The sequence below is a fragment of the Ovis aries genome, chromosome 6 (assembly GCF_016772045.2).
Source record: "Ovis aries strain OAR_USU_Benz2616 breed Rambouillet chromosome 6, ARS-UI_Ramb_v3.0, whole genome shotgun sequence".
NCBI classification, from domain to species: domain Eukaryota; kingdom Metazoa; phylum Chordata; class Mammalia; order Artiodactyla; family Bovidae; genus Ovis; species Ovis aries.
In genome coordinates, this window is record NC_056059.1 from 33,989,784 (window position 1) to 34,008,895 (window position 19,112).

Genomic DNA, 19,112 nt, shown 5'->3' on the forward strand with positions numbered 1-19,112 from the left:
ATTTTGTGCAGCTTTCTGATATTAGAAATTTAAAACTTATTTATATGTTCTTGTAACATTTAACTTCAATTGTACCAATTGAATTTTGTCATTTTGCTGATTTCTAAGTGATAAGCAATACAGAAAATATAGTTAATCAAAGGAGTAGTGTATTTTGTCTCTGTAATTATACTGATATAACAATGTAAGTTTTTTTCTCTTTTGAAATTAAAAAAATGCCATGTTTCACTAATGCGTAAAAATCTCAAAGGCAGGGACTGTATATTTGTCATCTTTTGAGAGAGTCATCTTGTGCCTAATATGGAAGTTGAGCCACAGTTATTGAGTTGGTGTAAAACAGTGAGATGTATTTGTACTCCAAAGACACAAAACAGAATTTAAAACCCGACTCTGCCATTGCACACTGTAGTATGCTGAACAGTCACCCCCAAAATATATTTCCAAGTCATAACCCACAGTTCATTATGCAACCTGATTTGAAAATAGGGATTTACAGATTTAATTAAGCTAATGGTTGCACAGAGTCAGACAAGACTGAAGCTACTTAGCAGCAGAAGCAGCTTGAGATGGGATGACATCATCTTGGATTTAGAGTGGTCCTAAATCCAAGGTCTTTATAAGAGGTAGAAAAGGAGAAAACTGAGGGGCACACAGTGGGAAGGCTATAAGAAAGTGGAAGCAGAGACTGGAATAAAGAAGCCTAAGCCACGAAATACCAAGAATTTTCTGTGGCCACAAGCAGTGATGTAGTGGGCTTGTAATGGATTCTTCACTGAGCCTCAAGAAGGAATCAATCCTACTGACATCTTGATTTCAGACTTCAGACCTCCAGAACTGAAAGAGAATATATTCCTGTTGTTTTAAGACACCAAGTTTGTGATAATTCTGTTTAGGGCAATCCTAGGTAACTAATATGGGACTATAGCCTCTAAGAGAGAGTTCTTATTTCAAAATGGGGCTAAGACCCACTTTCAGATCTGTTCAGAAAATTAAACAAGGTAATTTAAACCATTTAACATTCTACCTGATATCCAGCAGTGCTCAAACACATTGGTTCCCTTCTTGACAATGATTTAGGAGCCCTCAGTAATAGGATTTCCCAAAGGAACATATCTAAAACATGTTTGTCTTAGCAAAGAGCATAATTTGTATATATTTACATAAACTGCAATCCATTAAAAGGCAGTTTTCATGTATATTTTCTGTATTAGTGATGATTTGGAAACCACCATGATGAGAACATTTAACTAAGTGCAGTGAATATTAGTTATTAAAGAATTACACAGCGCTTTCGAATCTTCTATAATATCAGAAAGTCAGACAATTTTCATCTAATTCCCTGAACATCTGCCCTCTTGATTCTTTTATCAATGAAATGAATAAATGAAAATATAAGAGAAAGGATTCTAAACTCTTAAATCCCAAAGGGTCACAGAAGATCTTTTGTAGCTCAGAACTTGAATAATAATTGTACTCTTACATATTTAGAGAGTGAAAAAAAAAATCATGTAAATTTTAAAAGCTTTTAATCTTAACAGCCTGATCCCACCTCATCTTTTTTATTATTGCTAATGTTTTGTCACTTTTGGCTCTCCTTCAATACTCGTTAATTGTAAATAAAATTTTGACCAGAAAAAAATAAAGGCTGACTATATGTCATCTTCTCTAATTTAAATAGCATCTTGCAGCAACCAAACTTTTAAAAATGCAGAGGCTATAACCATATTTTGAATGGATTCTGATCAGTAAGTTTTTATAAAAGAATCTCAATGTTCAATGCACATTTATTTATAAGCAATGGTTTTTGTCCTTTCTCATGTAAATTGAAAAAAAGCAACACCCCAAAATAAATTAAAATTACATCATTAATTTTAAATACTAATTGACATTTTATACATAAAAATGATACTTTAGGGAAAGATTCTTGACAATACAAGGGTGTACTTCAATCTGTTCTAGAGAGTAATAATAAAGATTTTTCATTCAGGTGAGTTCCATATGTTTATTATGCCTACCAATTTTCCAAATTCAATATATCCCACAAAAGTAGATGCTAAGAAAATAAAAGTTCAATTTATAGAAGTTCACAACATTGTTCTCAATGAAACAGTAGTACAGCCAGGGATGTGAGGAGGTGGGTGCTAGTAAGAAGGGCTACTTAGGGAATGTTCTGTGGGCACCTCCCAGGAAGCCTTTTCTCTTCCCATTTACAAATGTACCTTACAAATGTACCTCTTCCAAACAGTACCTTTCATAACAGCCTGAGAATGAGTTTATTTTTTCCCAGGGAAAGACTCGACTGAACAAGGTTTATGTGAAAGTTGTATAGAATTCACTGTGAATTTATTGATTTCCAATTTCAATTGGCACTGTTAAGAAAACCAGATACTTAGGGCCCCCAGGCTCCAGCTTCATATTCTCTTAAGAGAAATCACACTGGAAAGCAGATCACAAATCATAAGGAGAAGGGTGTCTATGGAGCAGACAAGAAAATGCTTGAACACTGAGCTAAGTTCATAACTATGCCCATTTCCACAATAAATTGTATCTACCAAAGGGATCAACAAGTCAAGTGTTTCCCAGATTGTACATGAAGGAGTACTTGAATGGTTGAGTTTTTGATTATTTCTCACTTTATTTTTCCCCTTTGGTTGATTCAATGACTACTTCAATTGATGTACATATTCCTTAGATATCATAATATATTGAGGTCTAATATAGCCACATTTGAAGAGTCATGTCAGATTTTTCCAGTTTAGGGGAATTTGCTTGTGAAGACTTGAATATATTACATATTGATTTTAGTTCTGAGGCCAATCATAACTGCAAATTTTTATGTGTCTTAGAGAATGCATTATTATATAGGCTGTATATTTTTATTTTTAAAGGCTAGGCAATATGCCAAGTCAACATGGTATCAATAATAAAAGTCACATGTTTCCAAGTGAACACATTAAAGAATACACTTGACACATTGTTTTAGGCCAATGTGGAGCCATTTGTGTACAAATATAGTGTTTGTACATTAAGATTAACTCATTTTATTTAACTAATACTTCAAATTATCAAAACTTGTCATACTTACTAATATTTTTATGTAATATTGTGATTAGTGACAATGAGATGGTTTCTTCTCCCTAAGGGTCTACGTAGTACATTTAGCAGTCAAAGGAAGACTTAATATTTATATTTCTTGACCTGTGGTAAAGGAGGTGAATATCCTGGCCTAATTTTTAAGAAGAAAAAGAAACATTTTTGTATCTATACTCATGTCCAATAATATCCAATTTTTGACATGAATATTAGATTATTAGTACTCTCATTTCACAACAAACTGAAAAATAGACTTAAAATATCTAAAGATTATGTGAGTAATCTAACAGTGCTTATTTGAACATAACCTTGTACAAATATAAAAAAAATCCTAAATTTTAACAAAAAATAAGTGCCTAACATAAAACTTAATTTAAAAAAAAAAACATAGTTGGACAGCCTCAAAGAAATCAATGAAATTAGAACACTCCCTCACATCACATATAAAAAAATTCAAAATTAAAGACATAAAAATAAAACAGGACGCTATAAAACTTCTAGAAGAGAACATAGGTAAAACATTCTCTGACATAAATCACAGCAATATTTTCTTAGATAAGTCCTCCAAGCCAAAATGTGTAGAAACAAAAATGTACAAATATGACCTAATCAAACTCATAAGCTTTTACTTAGCAAAGACCACCAACAAAATGAAGACAATCTATGAAACAAGAGAAAATATTTGCTAATGATGTAGCCAACAAGGGATTAATTTCCAAAACATGCAAACAACACACACAACTCAATACCAAAACAAAAACAGCACCAAACTGAGCTTTCTGTGTTATACAGCAGCTTCCCATTAGCTATTTATTTTGTACATGGGAGTGTATATATGTCAATGCCACTCTCTCAATGTGTCCCACTTTCTCCTTACCCCACTGTGTCCACAAGTCCATTATCTACATTTGTATCTCTATTTTGCCCTGCAAATAGGCTTATCAGTCCATTTTTCTAGATTTCATATATATGCATTAATAATGGGATGGGCAGTGGGAGGGAGGCTCAAGAGGGAGAGGATATGTGTATACTTATAGCTGATTCATGTTGTACAGCAGAAACTAACATAATATTGTAAAGCAATTATCCTTAAAACAAACAAAAAACAAACGAACACCAATCAACATTGAGCAGAAGACCTAAATATACGTTTCTCCAATGAAGACATACAGGTGGTCAACAGACACATGAAAAGTTCAACTTTTCTAATTATTAGAGAAATACAAATCAAAACTGCAATGAAGTATCACCTCACATCAGTCAGAAAGGCTATAATCAAACTATCTACAAACAATAAGTGGCAGAGAGGTTGTGGAGAAAAGGGAACCCTTCTACACTGTTGGTAAGGAATGTAAATTATGCAACCACTATGGAAAACAGTATGGAGGTTCCTCAAAAAACTAAAAATAGAACATATAATCTAGCAATTTCAATCCTGGTTATATATATGAAGGAAAAACAAAAACACTAAATTGAAAAGATATATGCACCCCCATGTTCATAGCAGCACGATATACAATAGCCAAAACCTATAAACAACCAAAGAGTCCATCAATAGAAGTTGTGTTATATTTATACAATGGAATAGTACTCAGCCATCAAAAAAATGAATTATTGCCATTTGCAGCAACATGGCTGGCCTTACAGAATATCATACTTAATATCATATTAAGTGAAGTAAGTCAGGTGAGAAAGACATGTTATATGATATCACTTACACGTGGAATCTTAAAATATAATACAAATGAATCTATTTACAAAACAGAAGCAGACTACAGACTTAGAAAACAAACTTATTGATAGTTACCAAAGAGGAAAGGAGTAGAGAGAAGGATAAATAAGCAATGCAGGATTAACAGATACACATTTCTATATATAAGGTAGATAAGTGTCAATGATTTACTGTGTAACACTGGTAACAATATTCAATATATTTTAATATCCTTATAATGGAAAATAATCTGAAAAATAATCTGAATCATTTTGCTATAAATCTAAAACTGATACAATATTGTAAATTAAATACATTTCAATAAAAAATAGCAATACTTGCTTCTATGAGTTCAGTATGACCTCTAGCAGAGAAACTGGCCCTTTCCAACACTGCAAAGAAATACTTCAACTGCAAAAGGACTCAACCCTTCAGCCTTTTGAGCCATGCACAGAGGCTCAAAGAAGCTGTAGCCTGGCTCCTGCCATCCTCTCCACATGCTGCTCCATCTCCTTGGACTTGTTATTGCTCACATCTTTACTGTACCTGATAAACTCTGTTCATCCTCCTTGAGTTAATTGGTATCATCTCTTAGTTTTATAGAAAGAGGAAAACAGTCCATAAAATTTAGCAGAAAAATGATGATAACCTGATAGAAATTTTAAGAAGAATCTTAAAAAAAGATACAGGAAAAGTGGGTTAGAAGCCCAACTTTGTCAATAAGACTTGGATTTTGGTAAATTATTTAATCTTTCAAGGATTTATTTGTGATATGGATGGGTTGGAATAATCTCTAGGATCATTTATAATTCCATATTATTAGTCTATGATAATTTCTTATATTTTACCCCTACCTGGAAACTTTTAACCTATCTGCATCTCCAAGAAAAGTCATAATGGCTTAAGTTAAATATACCCTCAAACTATTTATCAACTGGCTACAACTACTAAATTATTGGTACTAACATATTTGTTTAATGTGTTGCCTTAATCTAGACTTTCATTTCTATGTCATTAGTGACCTAATCATTTTATGTAAACTTTAGTAGGATGTGGCACCTTATGAGTGCTGACATACTTTTTAATATGTAGAAGGTAATGAATTATAAAATAACATAAGACAATGTGCAAGGAAAAATTTACTCCTTTAATAATTAGATGTTGGTTAATACTCAAAAACTTTCAAAGTTCTAAGAGACTATTCTGATTAGTCCTAATTCTTAAGAGGTGAGGTGAAGTCGCTCAGTTGTGTCTGACTCTTTGTGACCCCGTGGACTGTAACCTACTAGGCTTCTCCAGCCATGGGATTCTCCAGGCAAGAATAATGGAGTGGATTGCCATTTCCTCCTGCAGGGGATCTTCCCGACCCAGGGATCGAACCTGGGTCTCCAGCATTGGAGGTAGACGCTTTAACCTCTGAGCCACCAGGGAAGCCCCCTAATTCTTAAAGATAGTAACAATTCATTTACCTACCTCATTATTTATTTAAAAGAAAAATGTGAAAGCAGGATTATACTTATTCTTATTACTGTACTAGCCTACAATATTCCTTGCCAATTAAATTTAGAATTTCCATTTCTAATCCTTCAGTGTTGTCATTATGTTTTAGAATAATTTCTAGTGTTTTAACTATAATAAAAATATGCCGATTTTGGTCAAAGTAGACTGTGACAACATGACAATACATATTACAGTCATTGAGGTTTAGAATTATGAAATAAGAAATGAATTACTGGATCATTCAGATTTTAATAGCATTGTTCCTGCCTCTACTTTGTATCTTATTGCATGCCCACTTTCTGCTTCATCATTAACTTTAAATACCCATTAAAAAACTGTATTGACATATAAATGTATATATATATATATATATATATACATGAGAATAAAGACATAAATTAACTATTAGAGAGATAAGATAACATACAAAAATACTGAAATTATGATTACTGTAGACTGAATATTTGTATCCCCTCAAAACTCATAAATTGAACCTCATCTTAAATGAGATGATACTGTGAAGTGAGGTCTTAGAGAGGCAGCACCCTCATGAATAGGATCAGTGCCCTCATAAAAGAAACATCAGAAAGTTCCCTCACCCGGTCTGCCATGTGAGAAGTTAAAAGCCAGCATGAACCAGGAACTGAGATCTCATAAGACATCAAATTTTCTAGCTCCTTAATCTTGGACTAGCCAGCATTCAGAACTATGAGAAATAAATGTTTGGTTAAGCCATCCGATCTATGGCATTTCTGTTATAGTAGGTGGAAAAGATTAAGGGGTGATAATTATTTTTGATAATACCTTAGCAGTAAGTACGTATGTGCGTGTACTCAGTCGTGTCTGACTCTTGTGACCCATGACCCTAGGGACTGTAACCTGTCATGCTCCTCTGTCCATGGGATTTTTTCAGGCAAGAATACTGGAGTGGGTTGCCATTTCCTACCCTAGGGGATCTTCCTGACCCAGGGATCAAACCTGTGTCTCCTGTGGCTACTGCACTAACACATGAATTCTCTACCACTTTGCCGCCTGGTAACCAGCATCAGCAGTAAGTATAATTAAATCTACGTAATCTAATTAAAGGTTAACAAATTAAGTCATAACATGTCATACATCATATAGCAGTATAGATCAGAGAAGTCTATTTTCAGTTCCATTTATTCCATTTTCAGTGCTATTATTTTCTTCCTTTAACATTTCTTAAAGTGGATATATGCTGGTAATGAATTTTCTCAGTATTTTTCTTAAAAATTCTTTATTTTCATTTTTGTAAGATACAGCCACTGAACTGGGCTTCCCTGGCGGTGCACTGATAAAGAATCACCTGCCAATGTAGGAGACTTGGGTTTGATACCTGAGTCGGGAATATCCCCTGGAGCAGGAAATGGCAACCCACTCCAGAATTCTTGTCTGAAAAAAATCCCATGGACAGAGGAGCCTGTCAGACTACAGGCCACTGGGTTGCAAATGAGTTGGACACTACTGAGTAAATGAACACCTTCACTGAACTATAGAATTCTATATTTCCAGTTTGTTTCTCCCTCCCTAGCTGATGAAGTTCTTGATGAGAAGTCTATTATAATTTTCATCTTTGTTTCTCTGTATGTAATGTATTTTTTCCTTCCTATAGCTAGCTACCTCAGACTTTATCTTTGATTTTCAGCAGTTTGAATATGATATGCCTGGGTGTGTTTTTCATTTTTCTTTACCTGTTTGGTGGTCTTTAAGCTTCTTGGATCTGTAATTTGCTAGATGCAGATATTTTTAGAAAAATGTGTGGCCATTTTTCTTCATCAGTATTCTCTCTCTTTTCCCCAATGAGATTTCAATTACACGTTAGACCACTTGACATTGTTCTACAGCTCTTGAATGTTCTTTTCTGGGCTTCCTGTCACTTTTTCCCCCCCTATTGTGTCTCAGTTTGGATAATTTATATTAACCTATCTTTAAGTTCATTGATGTTTTCCTTGGCTATGTTGAGTCTATACATGGGACCATCATAGGCATTCTTCATCTGTTGCCAATCTTTTAATAAATACAATTTCTATTTGACTCACCCTTATAATTCTCTTTGCTGAAATCACACATCTATTCTTGCATGTTGTCAAACTTTTCCATTGGCATATTTAACATATTATTATTTTAATTCCATTTCTGATATTTCTAACATCTGCATAATATCTGAATCTGATTCTGTTTGTCCATAGGGAGTGTGTTGTTTCTTCTTGCTTTTCTTTATGCCTTCAAATTTTTGTGGAAAGCCAGACATGTTGTGTAGGACCCTAGAGACTTAGGTGAATAAATTTTATGTCTGGAAATTGGAATGCTATTCCTCTGCTAAGACTTTAGGATGGACATTTGGGTCAACATAGAGCTGAACTAAGTTTTCTAGTGATGCTATAGTGAAGTTGCTCAGTCGTGTCCAACTCTTGGCGACCCCATTACTGTAGCCTACCAGGTTCCTCCGTCCATGGGATTTTCCAGGCAAGAGTACTGGAGTGGGTTGCCATTGCCTTCTCCAGGAGATCTTCCCAACCCAGGGATTGAACCTGGGTCTCCCGCATTGTAGGCAGATGCTTTACCGTCTGAGCCACCAGGGAAGTGCCCAGTGATGCTATGGTTACCTACAACTGCCCATATTCTCTAATGATATCTGGGATTTAGGGCACAAACTGATTTGCCAGGGGCTTTTCTAAACTTACGGTCCACCTCAGCTTTAGTCTCTCCCTTGCACATGTGCTCTTAGAGAGGGTTTTCTTCCACATTCTTGTAACATTCCCAGCCATATTATCTCTAATTACTTATAACTCGCTGCTTGTTAGTCTATGGAACAGAAAGTGAATCATTCTCTGCTCCTCTGATTGAGCCTAACTTTTAAGAAGGCAGTCTGTTCCAGAGTCTCACAGATGTGGCCTTCTCAGTGTGTGTCTTCTCTTCCAGCTGTAGTTCTGTGTTCATCATGTATTCTTGTCCCTGTCCCAGGAATAAAGGATCCTTTTCTCCCAGCTGCAATCGGTTTTCACTGGTGTGGTTTTGCTTTCCCCCTATATTGTAGGCTTTTGTTCTATACGGACAATAGGAAAGAAGCATCTGGGTGAAATTTTGTGCCTTTCCTATAGTAGCTACAGATCCCTTCTTTAGACCTTCAGCTAAAGAGAGACTTTCACAGGACTCTTGCCAATATTTTAATGTGTGAATCTAGCGAGGCCTACAAGAAGATCCTACCAGTGAGTCCAATTCTCATTCTATTTATACTCTTAGGCTATGTTTGCCTGCTGGCTGACCAAAATTTAACAGAATTCTTACTGTTATCTAATTGTGTCTGCTACATATGGTCTCCCCTCACAAGGTACTTGTCTTTACTTCTATCTTCGGTTAATTGTTTGCACTATGACTTTAGCTCTCTGATGGTTCAAGAAAAGTTTCCTTGAACTTATACTGAATTTATATTTTCCCTAGGATTTTTGTTGTTATTATAAGGGTAGGAACAATGCTCTTTTCAGCTATCTACATGTCAAGCTGAAACTAGAATATCTACATATAATTTTAATATATAGTCATTACCTAAACAAATTTAATAGCCTATTATGACAGTCACAAATATCTATAAATCAGAGAAAACGGTTTTTTAAATCATAACTGAGCAAGCTTTTTACTTTTTAGCAGCTCAAAATGGTAAGTTCAATTAAATGCAAAACTATTATTTTTTTGGTCTCAAAAGAGAATATTTAACATTTTCCTTGTAAATTATAGGATTATAACATATATTACATTTTTCTTTTGTACTTTTCCCACTTTCTACCAGTCTTTTGTATTAGCTTGTCTTCTCTTTGTGGTATATCGATAATTTCATTATGCCATTTAAATGTTATCTTCTTTCTGACTGAAACTTATTTTCTGAAGAACAGAACTTCCTCAATCCCCAGTATATTTGTGGATGTAACTGTGAATTTATAGACACAATATACTTGTCTTTGCTCCCTAAGAATGCAGAACTAGATAAGCACTGCTTTATTGATGTAAGGTTTGTAGTACCCCCCCAGACATGTCTTCCAAAGGTATATTTCAAAGACAGTGATAAGAAACATTCTTCAAGTTCTCTCTACTCCTGAAGCCTCTTTCTATATTGCTACAAGCACAGCAAAGAAAGAAGAAAATGAAACAGAAGTGGCATCTACAATAGGATGGTAAATAACACAAAGATATTGTGAGGGATGATAAAGACTCTTCTCATTGTAGAATCACAGCCTTGCCAGTACCTCATCATTTAATTAATGTATCTTTTGTTGCTGGTTCTGTGTCAAGTTATGACCAAAGAGAACTGTTAAAAATTGGTATATATTTGAAATAGTTAAAGTGATGACCATTAAACAAGGAAGTTCTTAATACTGAATTAAAAAAAAAAGAATAAAAATTTGGTTAATTGTAATCTCAAGAAAGTATTAGTCATTGCTTCTGACATAGTCAAAAATATAAAATACTAGAATCAAGAATCAGCTGCAAGATATCAATATAGGCATTGATTTTAGGGAATAGGGTAGGATTGAAGATATTTAATATGAATATTGTGATGTTCTTGTGTAGAATAAACATTCACTCTTTTGGCATATCTTTAATAGGTGCCAACATTACAAATACTTCAGGAGTCTTTACTAACAGGTAATTCAGAGATCTGAAGACTTTTACTTGACCAAAAGGAAATGTGATAATTAGCATCACAAATTCATGACTTGTAAGTTTACTATTTCCATGTCCATATGTTTAGGAGAGTAATACCCATTTTATGGTCTTATCCATCAAGGTACAGGAAACATTTCAAATGTATGTCCTAGGCTTAGAGAAACCACCCATCATTTTATTTTTCTCTTTGTTTTCTGTAAGATTTACTCTCATTTAACTAGAATCAATTATTTGAAACCTCAAATATATGGTATTATTTTTATATTATACACTTTGAGTTTGTAAAAGTCAAGAAATATGCTTGTTATGAAAGTGTTAGTCACTTAGTCATGTCTGACTCTTTCTGACCCTATGGACTGTAGCCTGCTTCTGTCCATGTAATTTCCAGGCAAGAACAAGCTTAGTCCAAATTAAACATTGAACTTTCATAAGCTTTCTATTTCTACTCATGAGTTTAGGGCACATACAATGAATTTACATTCCCAGAAGTCTCTAGTAAGAATATCTTCTCTATCTCCAAAACAACAGACACTCCTGCCTTTAAGGTAATCTAACTTACATGCATAATAATGACTTTTTACTTTAAAAAAAGGCTAAAGGAAATCAGCATATTTCTTATATTGTTTGTGATCTGGCTATAGTTTTCAATTTTTACCAGTTAATACTGTAACTGAGAAGGACCCTATCAGGCCTTCCTAGAACATACCCCTCTCTGCACATCCTGACCATGTCTCATATTTGTAGAAAAGCTACAGTTTTCCAGGAGTCCCATGAGTCACAAAAGTCTGGCTCAAGAATTAGCGTGTGAGACTGTGAGCATGCAGGTAGGCAGGAGAATTAGTAAGAAAAGCAGTCATATAACAGTCACAGAATCTTTAGTTCCTCCCTGAAGGACACAGAAAACAGTGTCTGATACATACTCCTGAGTTGTTTTACAGTTGTCAAAACCCCCACCAAGTGGAAGAAATTAACTACCTGATGACCATGAGCATTTAGGTCTGGGAGCCTTAGGAATGATAATGCTAACTCCGGTGATAGCACCCTGTCACCTCATCATCAACCAACCAGAGAACTGTGCAGTGCTGATCACGTACCCTGTGACTACCTTTCCTCACTGTGCTTTAAAAATCCTTCCCTGAAACCTACTGAGGTAGAAATTGTGAGTGTAGGACTCACAAACAAATTGTCAGTGTAGGACTCTGAGACCTTGGTCTTGTTTTCAATAAACATCTCACTCCATTAACCTAAAACTATATCCTCTTTCCAGAATTCCTGGAATTTGTCCTTGGTCTGATAAAGTATCAACACTCAGATCCAGGAAAGGGACGTAATTAACTTCTGTTCCATATTCCCTAGGGAAAGACAACTGGTGCTCATTAATCTTTAGCCCATATATCTGATTTCTTGTAAAATGGCCAGAGGGCATGAGAAAGGGTGGCAACTTAATCTGAGGATCAAGAGAATCCATAAAGATATTAAGTTAAACAGTGACCTTTAAACTGACTGGTTAGAAATGACATATTTTAAGGACAGGAGCCAATCAAAAAAATGTACAGATCAATACTAGCAAGCATATAAACTGCTGTAAGTCCCACCTTTTGGGGGACTCTTTATTCCCTCTCAGTGTCTATGCTGAGAGCTTTATACTTTTCTTTTCTGTAAAATAAATCCTATTTTCTTGCTACTGGGAGTGTTTGCACATTCATAAAGTCCATTCTTCAGCTCCATGAATAAGAACTCCGATTCCCATTTCAATCTCTGGGACTTCAAGTCTTTTGAGCATTAGCTGCCCTGGACTTCTTGTATGGTGTCTTTCAATAAGCACTGCACTTTCCTTCACCACAACCTGGTGTCAGTAGACTGGTTTTACTGATTAGAGACTAGTGGATTCAAGTTGGGTTTAGTAACAATACTGCATCAGCCTAAAATAAACCATAATTTCAGTATATTTTAGAAAGTCATATGGTAGGGAAATAGGTAAAAAGACATAACAGCAAGGAATAATTAGAGACCAGCTAATGATCATATAATTTTAGAAGAATATTTAATATACCTAAATCCAATCTTTTATTCACATTAGCAGCTCTTTCTACTATAGCTTCATTCATAAGAATCTAAACCTTCAGCATTCTTTCATGGAAAAGGAGATAGTAAAGTACATATTTCTGCTTTTTATTTAAGCATCTTTATAATGGTATAAAGTGCCACAGTTCTTTTTTTTTTTCCTTTTTGTGTTTTTTTTTTGTAAATGATTCACAGATCCTTCTCAGTGAATGTCACCAAATTATGTATTTCTTTTGCCAATAGTAAAGAAAAAACTATACAAACAGGTTTATACCTTTGAATCATCTTTAACACCATATTAAGATGAATCTACTTGGCATTTATTGCTAGGCACAACAATTAGCATCATGTGATGTATTGCTATAGCACTCTATAATGGAGGTAAAACAATCATGATTTTCTGATGGATGCTGGCGTGGGAAAAGAGAAGAGACATAGGTGGAAATGGGCGATGAAAATAGCTCATTCTCAAAGTCTGATGGCACTCAGGAGATTCTACATATTAAATTTACATATACATCTCTCATTGACAAAATGTTCATGTTAAAGCAGACAAGTTGTCACAGAAATCTCCTGAGATGAAGAGCAAATATCTGACTCTCTGCAAGGTGCATATATTTATAATATAGGTAAGCCAGTTTGTAAAATCCAAGTTTTCTATCTAAATTTACAGATCATTTTAAATTTTCTAAATATGAAGACTTAGGAAATAAAGTGGCTGGAAAGTCAAGCTTGCTTTAAATTCACTAGAAAGAGTATTTTTTTTAATGGATTTTTTTCCTTTTCAAGGAAAGACTAAAACACAGCTGTGTATGATATAAGGGTCCTTTGAACAAGTCTGTAAAGGAAGTTAGGATTTAAGAAAGCTTACTGATTTGGTTAACAAAGTGCTATTATTGTTGCTAAGTGAAAATAAACTTAAATAAGAGCCACTTCTAGTCTTGCCCCAGACTTTGAGCCATTCTTGAAGCTTCAGCACACTTGGCCACATTGCACTGCAGTTTTCTTAAATGGGCTGGGTAACGACAAACAGGTAAGGAAAAGGCAAAGAGAACCGTTTATTACAAACACACTGTAGGTAATATACAACAGTGGGGATTGCATATTGACTCTGGGGCATTTGGTCTCAATCAGCATGCCATGCTACAGCACAGAAACAGACTGTCAGGTGTACAACACAGAGCTGAATATAAGAGACTCACATAATTGCCTGCGAGAAGGTACAGGAGCACTTCCATAAGCTGTGCCCTGTAAATAAAACACATTTTTTTTGGAGCAACTGATCATTAGTAACAGTAGAATATGGTGGAGAAATGAATAAAGAAAATGAAAAAAAATTCAAAATAAAGACAGTTTAAGATGCTTTTATTAAATAAGGTTTTTGAGTTATTCCATTTGGTAAACATAAAGATCAAAACAAATATTTGTAAGAAATTAAGAAAGGATATGTAATACACTAAAAAAAAAAAGTAAAATGAATGTTACAGCAAAAGATAGGAACAATTAAATTTGACAGAAAGGGAGGTTTGTGAAATGTAGAACACATGATATTTAGGAAGTGGCCTCCTTAAAAAGTAGGTTCCCTTGTACCAATTCCTTAGCTGATGAACACATTTTCTCAAATTCTTAAACTAACCATTGTATTAGTATTTTCTCTGCTATTTTTCTACCTCAAACTATATAGAAAAATAATGACTTCAAATAAAATGGCTCTAATCTGTGCATTAATAAAAGTTAATCACTGAAAAATAGCATAATCAAACAGAGAGAAGTTATTAAATAAAAATAGTAATTGGATATGATAGACACCAAAGTTAGAACAACCTTACTATATCCCTTTCGTTGACTAAACTCTGTACAAACGCATACTATAATTCAAGTTGTATATTTGTATTCCTGGCACTGATCTCTATCACAAAATGATATAATAATATACTCAAAGAGAGGTTTTAAAATATTAGGTAAGAATAGATTTCTGTGAAAATCAATAGTTCGTTATACATATAATTAACAGATGATGAGAATATCTGAAAAAGGTTAACTGATATTTATTGAATATTTATTCTGAAGTTCTTATGTTTAGTATATGGTAAGCATTATATCAGTTTCCACAACAGTCTTTGAAGCAGTTAAAAATGTTACCTTTATTTATTATTATTTCCATTGTTTCTGATAAGAAAACTCTGTAGAATCAAGTTACTTTTAGACTTAATTTAGAAGCAGTTAAGAAGCTATAGTTTTTAAAGGTCACACTGCTATACTGAAAACAGTTAACAAACAAGGGCCTGTTATATAGCACAGGGAATACTGCTCAATATTCTATAATTACCTAAATGGGAAAAGAATTTGAAAAATAGTAGATACATGTATATGTATAACTGAATCACTTTGCTGTACACCTGAAACTAATACATTGTTAATTAACTATGCTCCAAAAAAAAAAAAAAAAAAAAACTAGTTGAGTAATTAAAATGGAGGATTTACAAAATGATCCCTGCTGCTGGCATTTCATAAACTTATCTTCTAACAAAAATAGCAAATGTGAATATTATGACCTTGGTTTGTATAAAGGTATACCAAAGAGAAAACTATCTTATAAAGTGTCGGCATGCTTGCATTGATGGATGATAAATAAGACATGCAAACCTGCTGCTTAAATTTTCTTTGTCTATGAATATGTTTGTATCTCTGGATCTACTGAGGAAGACACATGACCTTTTCCTGTGCTTTACCAGGATTTGCCTAGGATATATTTAAATAAATTTTGTCCTGGATGGAGATTTCTGAGTAAATTTGATCAAAAAATTGCAACCTACACTTCAAAGAAACCACAATACTCCAGAAACTTGCTATAAAGGTCACAGTTAGGTTAAATGCAGAGTAACTCAATAAAATTCCCAGGGAGAATTCCTTGGCTTTATCTGACTGACTAATTCCTTGGCTTTATCTGACTGACTTCAAGCAATTGATTGTATGACACTTCTTTAATTTCAGTGACAAACTTAATGTTATGTGGTACACATATATTCTCTGGTTGTCTCTGCAGATCAGAATTCTCCCCTCAATTTGCCTATTTCTATATCAATTAAGTTTCTTTTGATTGCACTTTGCTCAGGTGACTTGTATTTGTACTTTTCATCACACTTTTCAGAGTCACTTAGTTATATGTTTATGCTCAATAGAATCATACAAAAAAAGATTAGTTTTTAGGGCAATTTTAAGCTCACAGGAAAACTGAATTGAAGTTACAGATTCCCCCTATAAGCCCTGCCCCTAGACATGCATACCCTCTTCCACTATCAATATCCCCACCATAAGGGTACATTTGCTATAATTGATAAACCTACACTGATACATCACTATTACCCAGAGTCCACAATATACCTTAGGGTCCACTCTTGTGTTGTGCATCTACCATTTTATAGATGGACATTTAGGATGTATGTCTACCATTTTCGTATCACACAGATAGTTTCCCTATCCTAAAGCTTCTCTGCTGCTGCTGCTGCTGCTGCTGCTGCTAAGTCGCTTCAGTCCTGTCAGACTCTGTGTGACCCCATAGACGGCAGCCCACCAGGCTCCCCTGTCCCTGGGATTCTCCAGGCAAGGACACTGGAGTGGGTTGCCATTTCTTTCTCCAATGCATGAAAGTGAAAAGTGAAAGTGAAGTCGCAACCCCATGGACTGCAGCCTAATAGGCTCCTCTGTCCGTGGGATTTTCCAGGCAAGAGTACTGGACTGGGGTGCCATTGCCTTCTCCTTATTCATCTAAGGTTCAGTAAAGAACAAGCCAGTGTTCAATTGTAGGAGCTTAGAAAATCTAGCATAGAAATACTTCATGCCTGGACTTTTTTCACACAGGCAGTATAGTTCATGAATATTGTTATTTTTTCACAGTGCTTAATAACACCCCTGAGGAGACATAAGAGACATCCCTGGGTCAGGAAGATCGCCTAGAAGATGGCATGGCAACCCACTTCAGTATTCTTGCCTGGAGAATCCCATGGACAGAGGAGCCTTGTGGGCTACAGTCCATAGTGTCACAAACAGTTGGATACCACTGAAGCAATTTAGCATGGACATGCTAACTTCATATGTACTGTTATATTAGAAATGACAAACATGTATCTGAAGCACATAACTTTATATTAATACCTATAAGATAATGTCTTTCCCATTCCCACAAGCAAGAGGGGGAAGTAAGTGAATTCCCATCTTACAAAGCCAGACTGTGACAGAGAGAGGCCTGGAACTGAGCCGTTTGGCTCCCTCAAACCAGGAACTTACTTGGCTCTTGCTAAGCTTCTGTGATCTAGTGGATATGAGGACCTAGCCACACACTTAGAGGCTGTTCTGTGAATGATGTGAATATGGTGATTTTCATTATAAACCATATTAGTTATAATAAGACTCGAAATAAACACAAGATTTGGAATAAGGAAAACAACTGAAAACCAGAAATACATAAAAGAAAATGCAATAAATGCTTTAAAAAGCACACGTACATACAAAGAGTGATGAACTTCCGTAATACCTTCTTATTCCTCTGGAAATATTTGGTAAATACAGATTATAGTCCTAGTTCAGAACGCCAAGATCAAAAGGAGAAATATAAAATCTGATCAGGCTAAGAGTCAATATCATTTTTACCTGAGCTAAATGTTAAAATGATATCTTAAGCATAATTCAATAAAAATTTAGAACTTACTAGCCCCAGGCATGCACATCAAAGAGCTAAACAGAGCAAGACATGGAATGAAAATTTGAATAAGAAAATTCTTAAATAACCCTGTATCCAAAAGCCTTGTGTCCAGTGTTTTTCAGAATTCAGAATTATTCAGAATATGCAAAATAATACCCCAAGCTAAGTCTAAGGCTGAAGTAATCAAAGACATTAATATTTCTCTAGGAAAAATATAACCTCACTATGACTTTTAAAAATTATAAACAGCCTCTTATCAATTTAGATCAGACTAGATTTGATTACCAAATAAATTATAGAAGGACTTTAAGTTCTCAGGGAATTTTCGTTTGCTTGTTTGTTATTTTGGATCTCAGAATTGCAGATAAAAGATTAAAGACCTATAAAACTATTTAAAATTACATAATTAGAACCTATGGGAGCATGACATTTTTATAAAATCAGAATTTCTGGCTCTACCTTAGGTCCTCTTAAAGTTTTCTTTGTAATGAAATAATTTAAGAAACAATTAGTTGTTCAAGAAAATACTTAGACTTGTTTATGACTTCCACATTTATAAGAATGCTCAACTTCTAGAATGAAGTTGATAAAGGAAAACTTGACCTTGGTCCCATCACAGTACATATATGTGGAAACAGCAAGATTTAGTTAACATAACCATTTTAAATATTGTGGAATAATGCGATTCATGGGGTCGCAGAGAGTCGGACACGACTGAGCGACTGAACTGAACTGAACTGTATGTGATTTTAAATGAAAACAAATATTTCTGAAAAACATATAAATATTTCTACATGCCTTCATGCTTTTTAGTGGGATTTCCATTTTAAACTTATAAGAGTAATGTTTCAGAATTTAATCACTAAATAACAGAGATGTGTTCACATTTCAGGAAATATGTAGATTGTAAAATGCTTGGCAATTCCTTAAAATCCAAAACCATTCAGGTGTGTGTATTTTAGCTACCTAAATTACATAAGAAAACACGCTACTAGTTTTGTTCTCATTTAGGTATTTATTTTAACCTTTCATTAAAACACACAAGTTGAACATATTAAAACGCATGATACTGGATGCTTGGGGCTGGTGCACTGGGATGACCCAGAGGGATGGTATGGGGAGGGAGGAGGGAGGGGTGTTCAGGATGGGGAACACGTGTATACCTGTGGCGGATTCATGTTGATGTATGACAAAACCAATACAATATTATAAAGTAATTAACCTTCAATTAAAATAATTAAATTTATATTAAAAATATTAAGAATGTTTTAAAAAAATTACCCTTTTAAAATCCTTCTTGTACTATAGACTAGCCAAAGACATGCCCTTGATCCTCCCACCTTGGATGACATATAGTGA

The 19,112-nt window shown here is 34.5% G+C and overlaps 1 protein-coding gene across 4 annotated transcripts in view; it reads right to left on the reverse strand.

Annotated features, from left to right (window-relative positions):
* Positions 1-19,112, reverse strand: part of CCSER1 (coiled-coil serine rich protein 1) — a 1,491,420-nt gene that overhangs the window by 292,984 nt on the left and 1,179,324 nt on the right. Inside the window, exon 11 of one of the 4 annotated variants that reach the window (XM_060416881.1) lies at positions 14,254-14,299. The exons of the other annotated variants lie outside the window; for them this stretch is intronic. Within the exon in view, the coding sequence (XP_060272864.1) occupies positions 14,254-14,299 (46 nt within the window). The remainder of the gene's footprint in view (positions 1-14,253; positions 14,300-19,112) is intronic. 4 annotated transcript variants of the gene reach the window in all.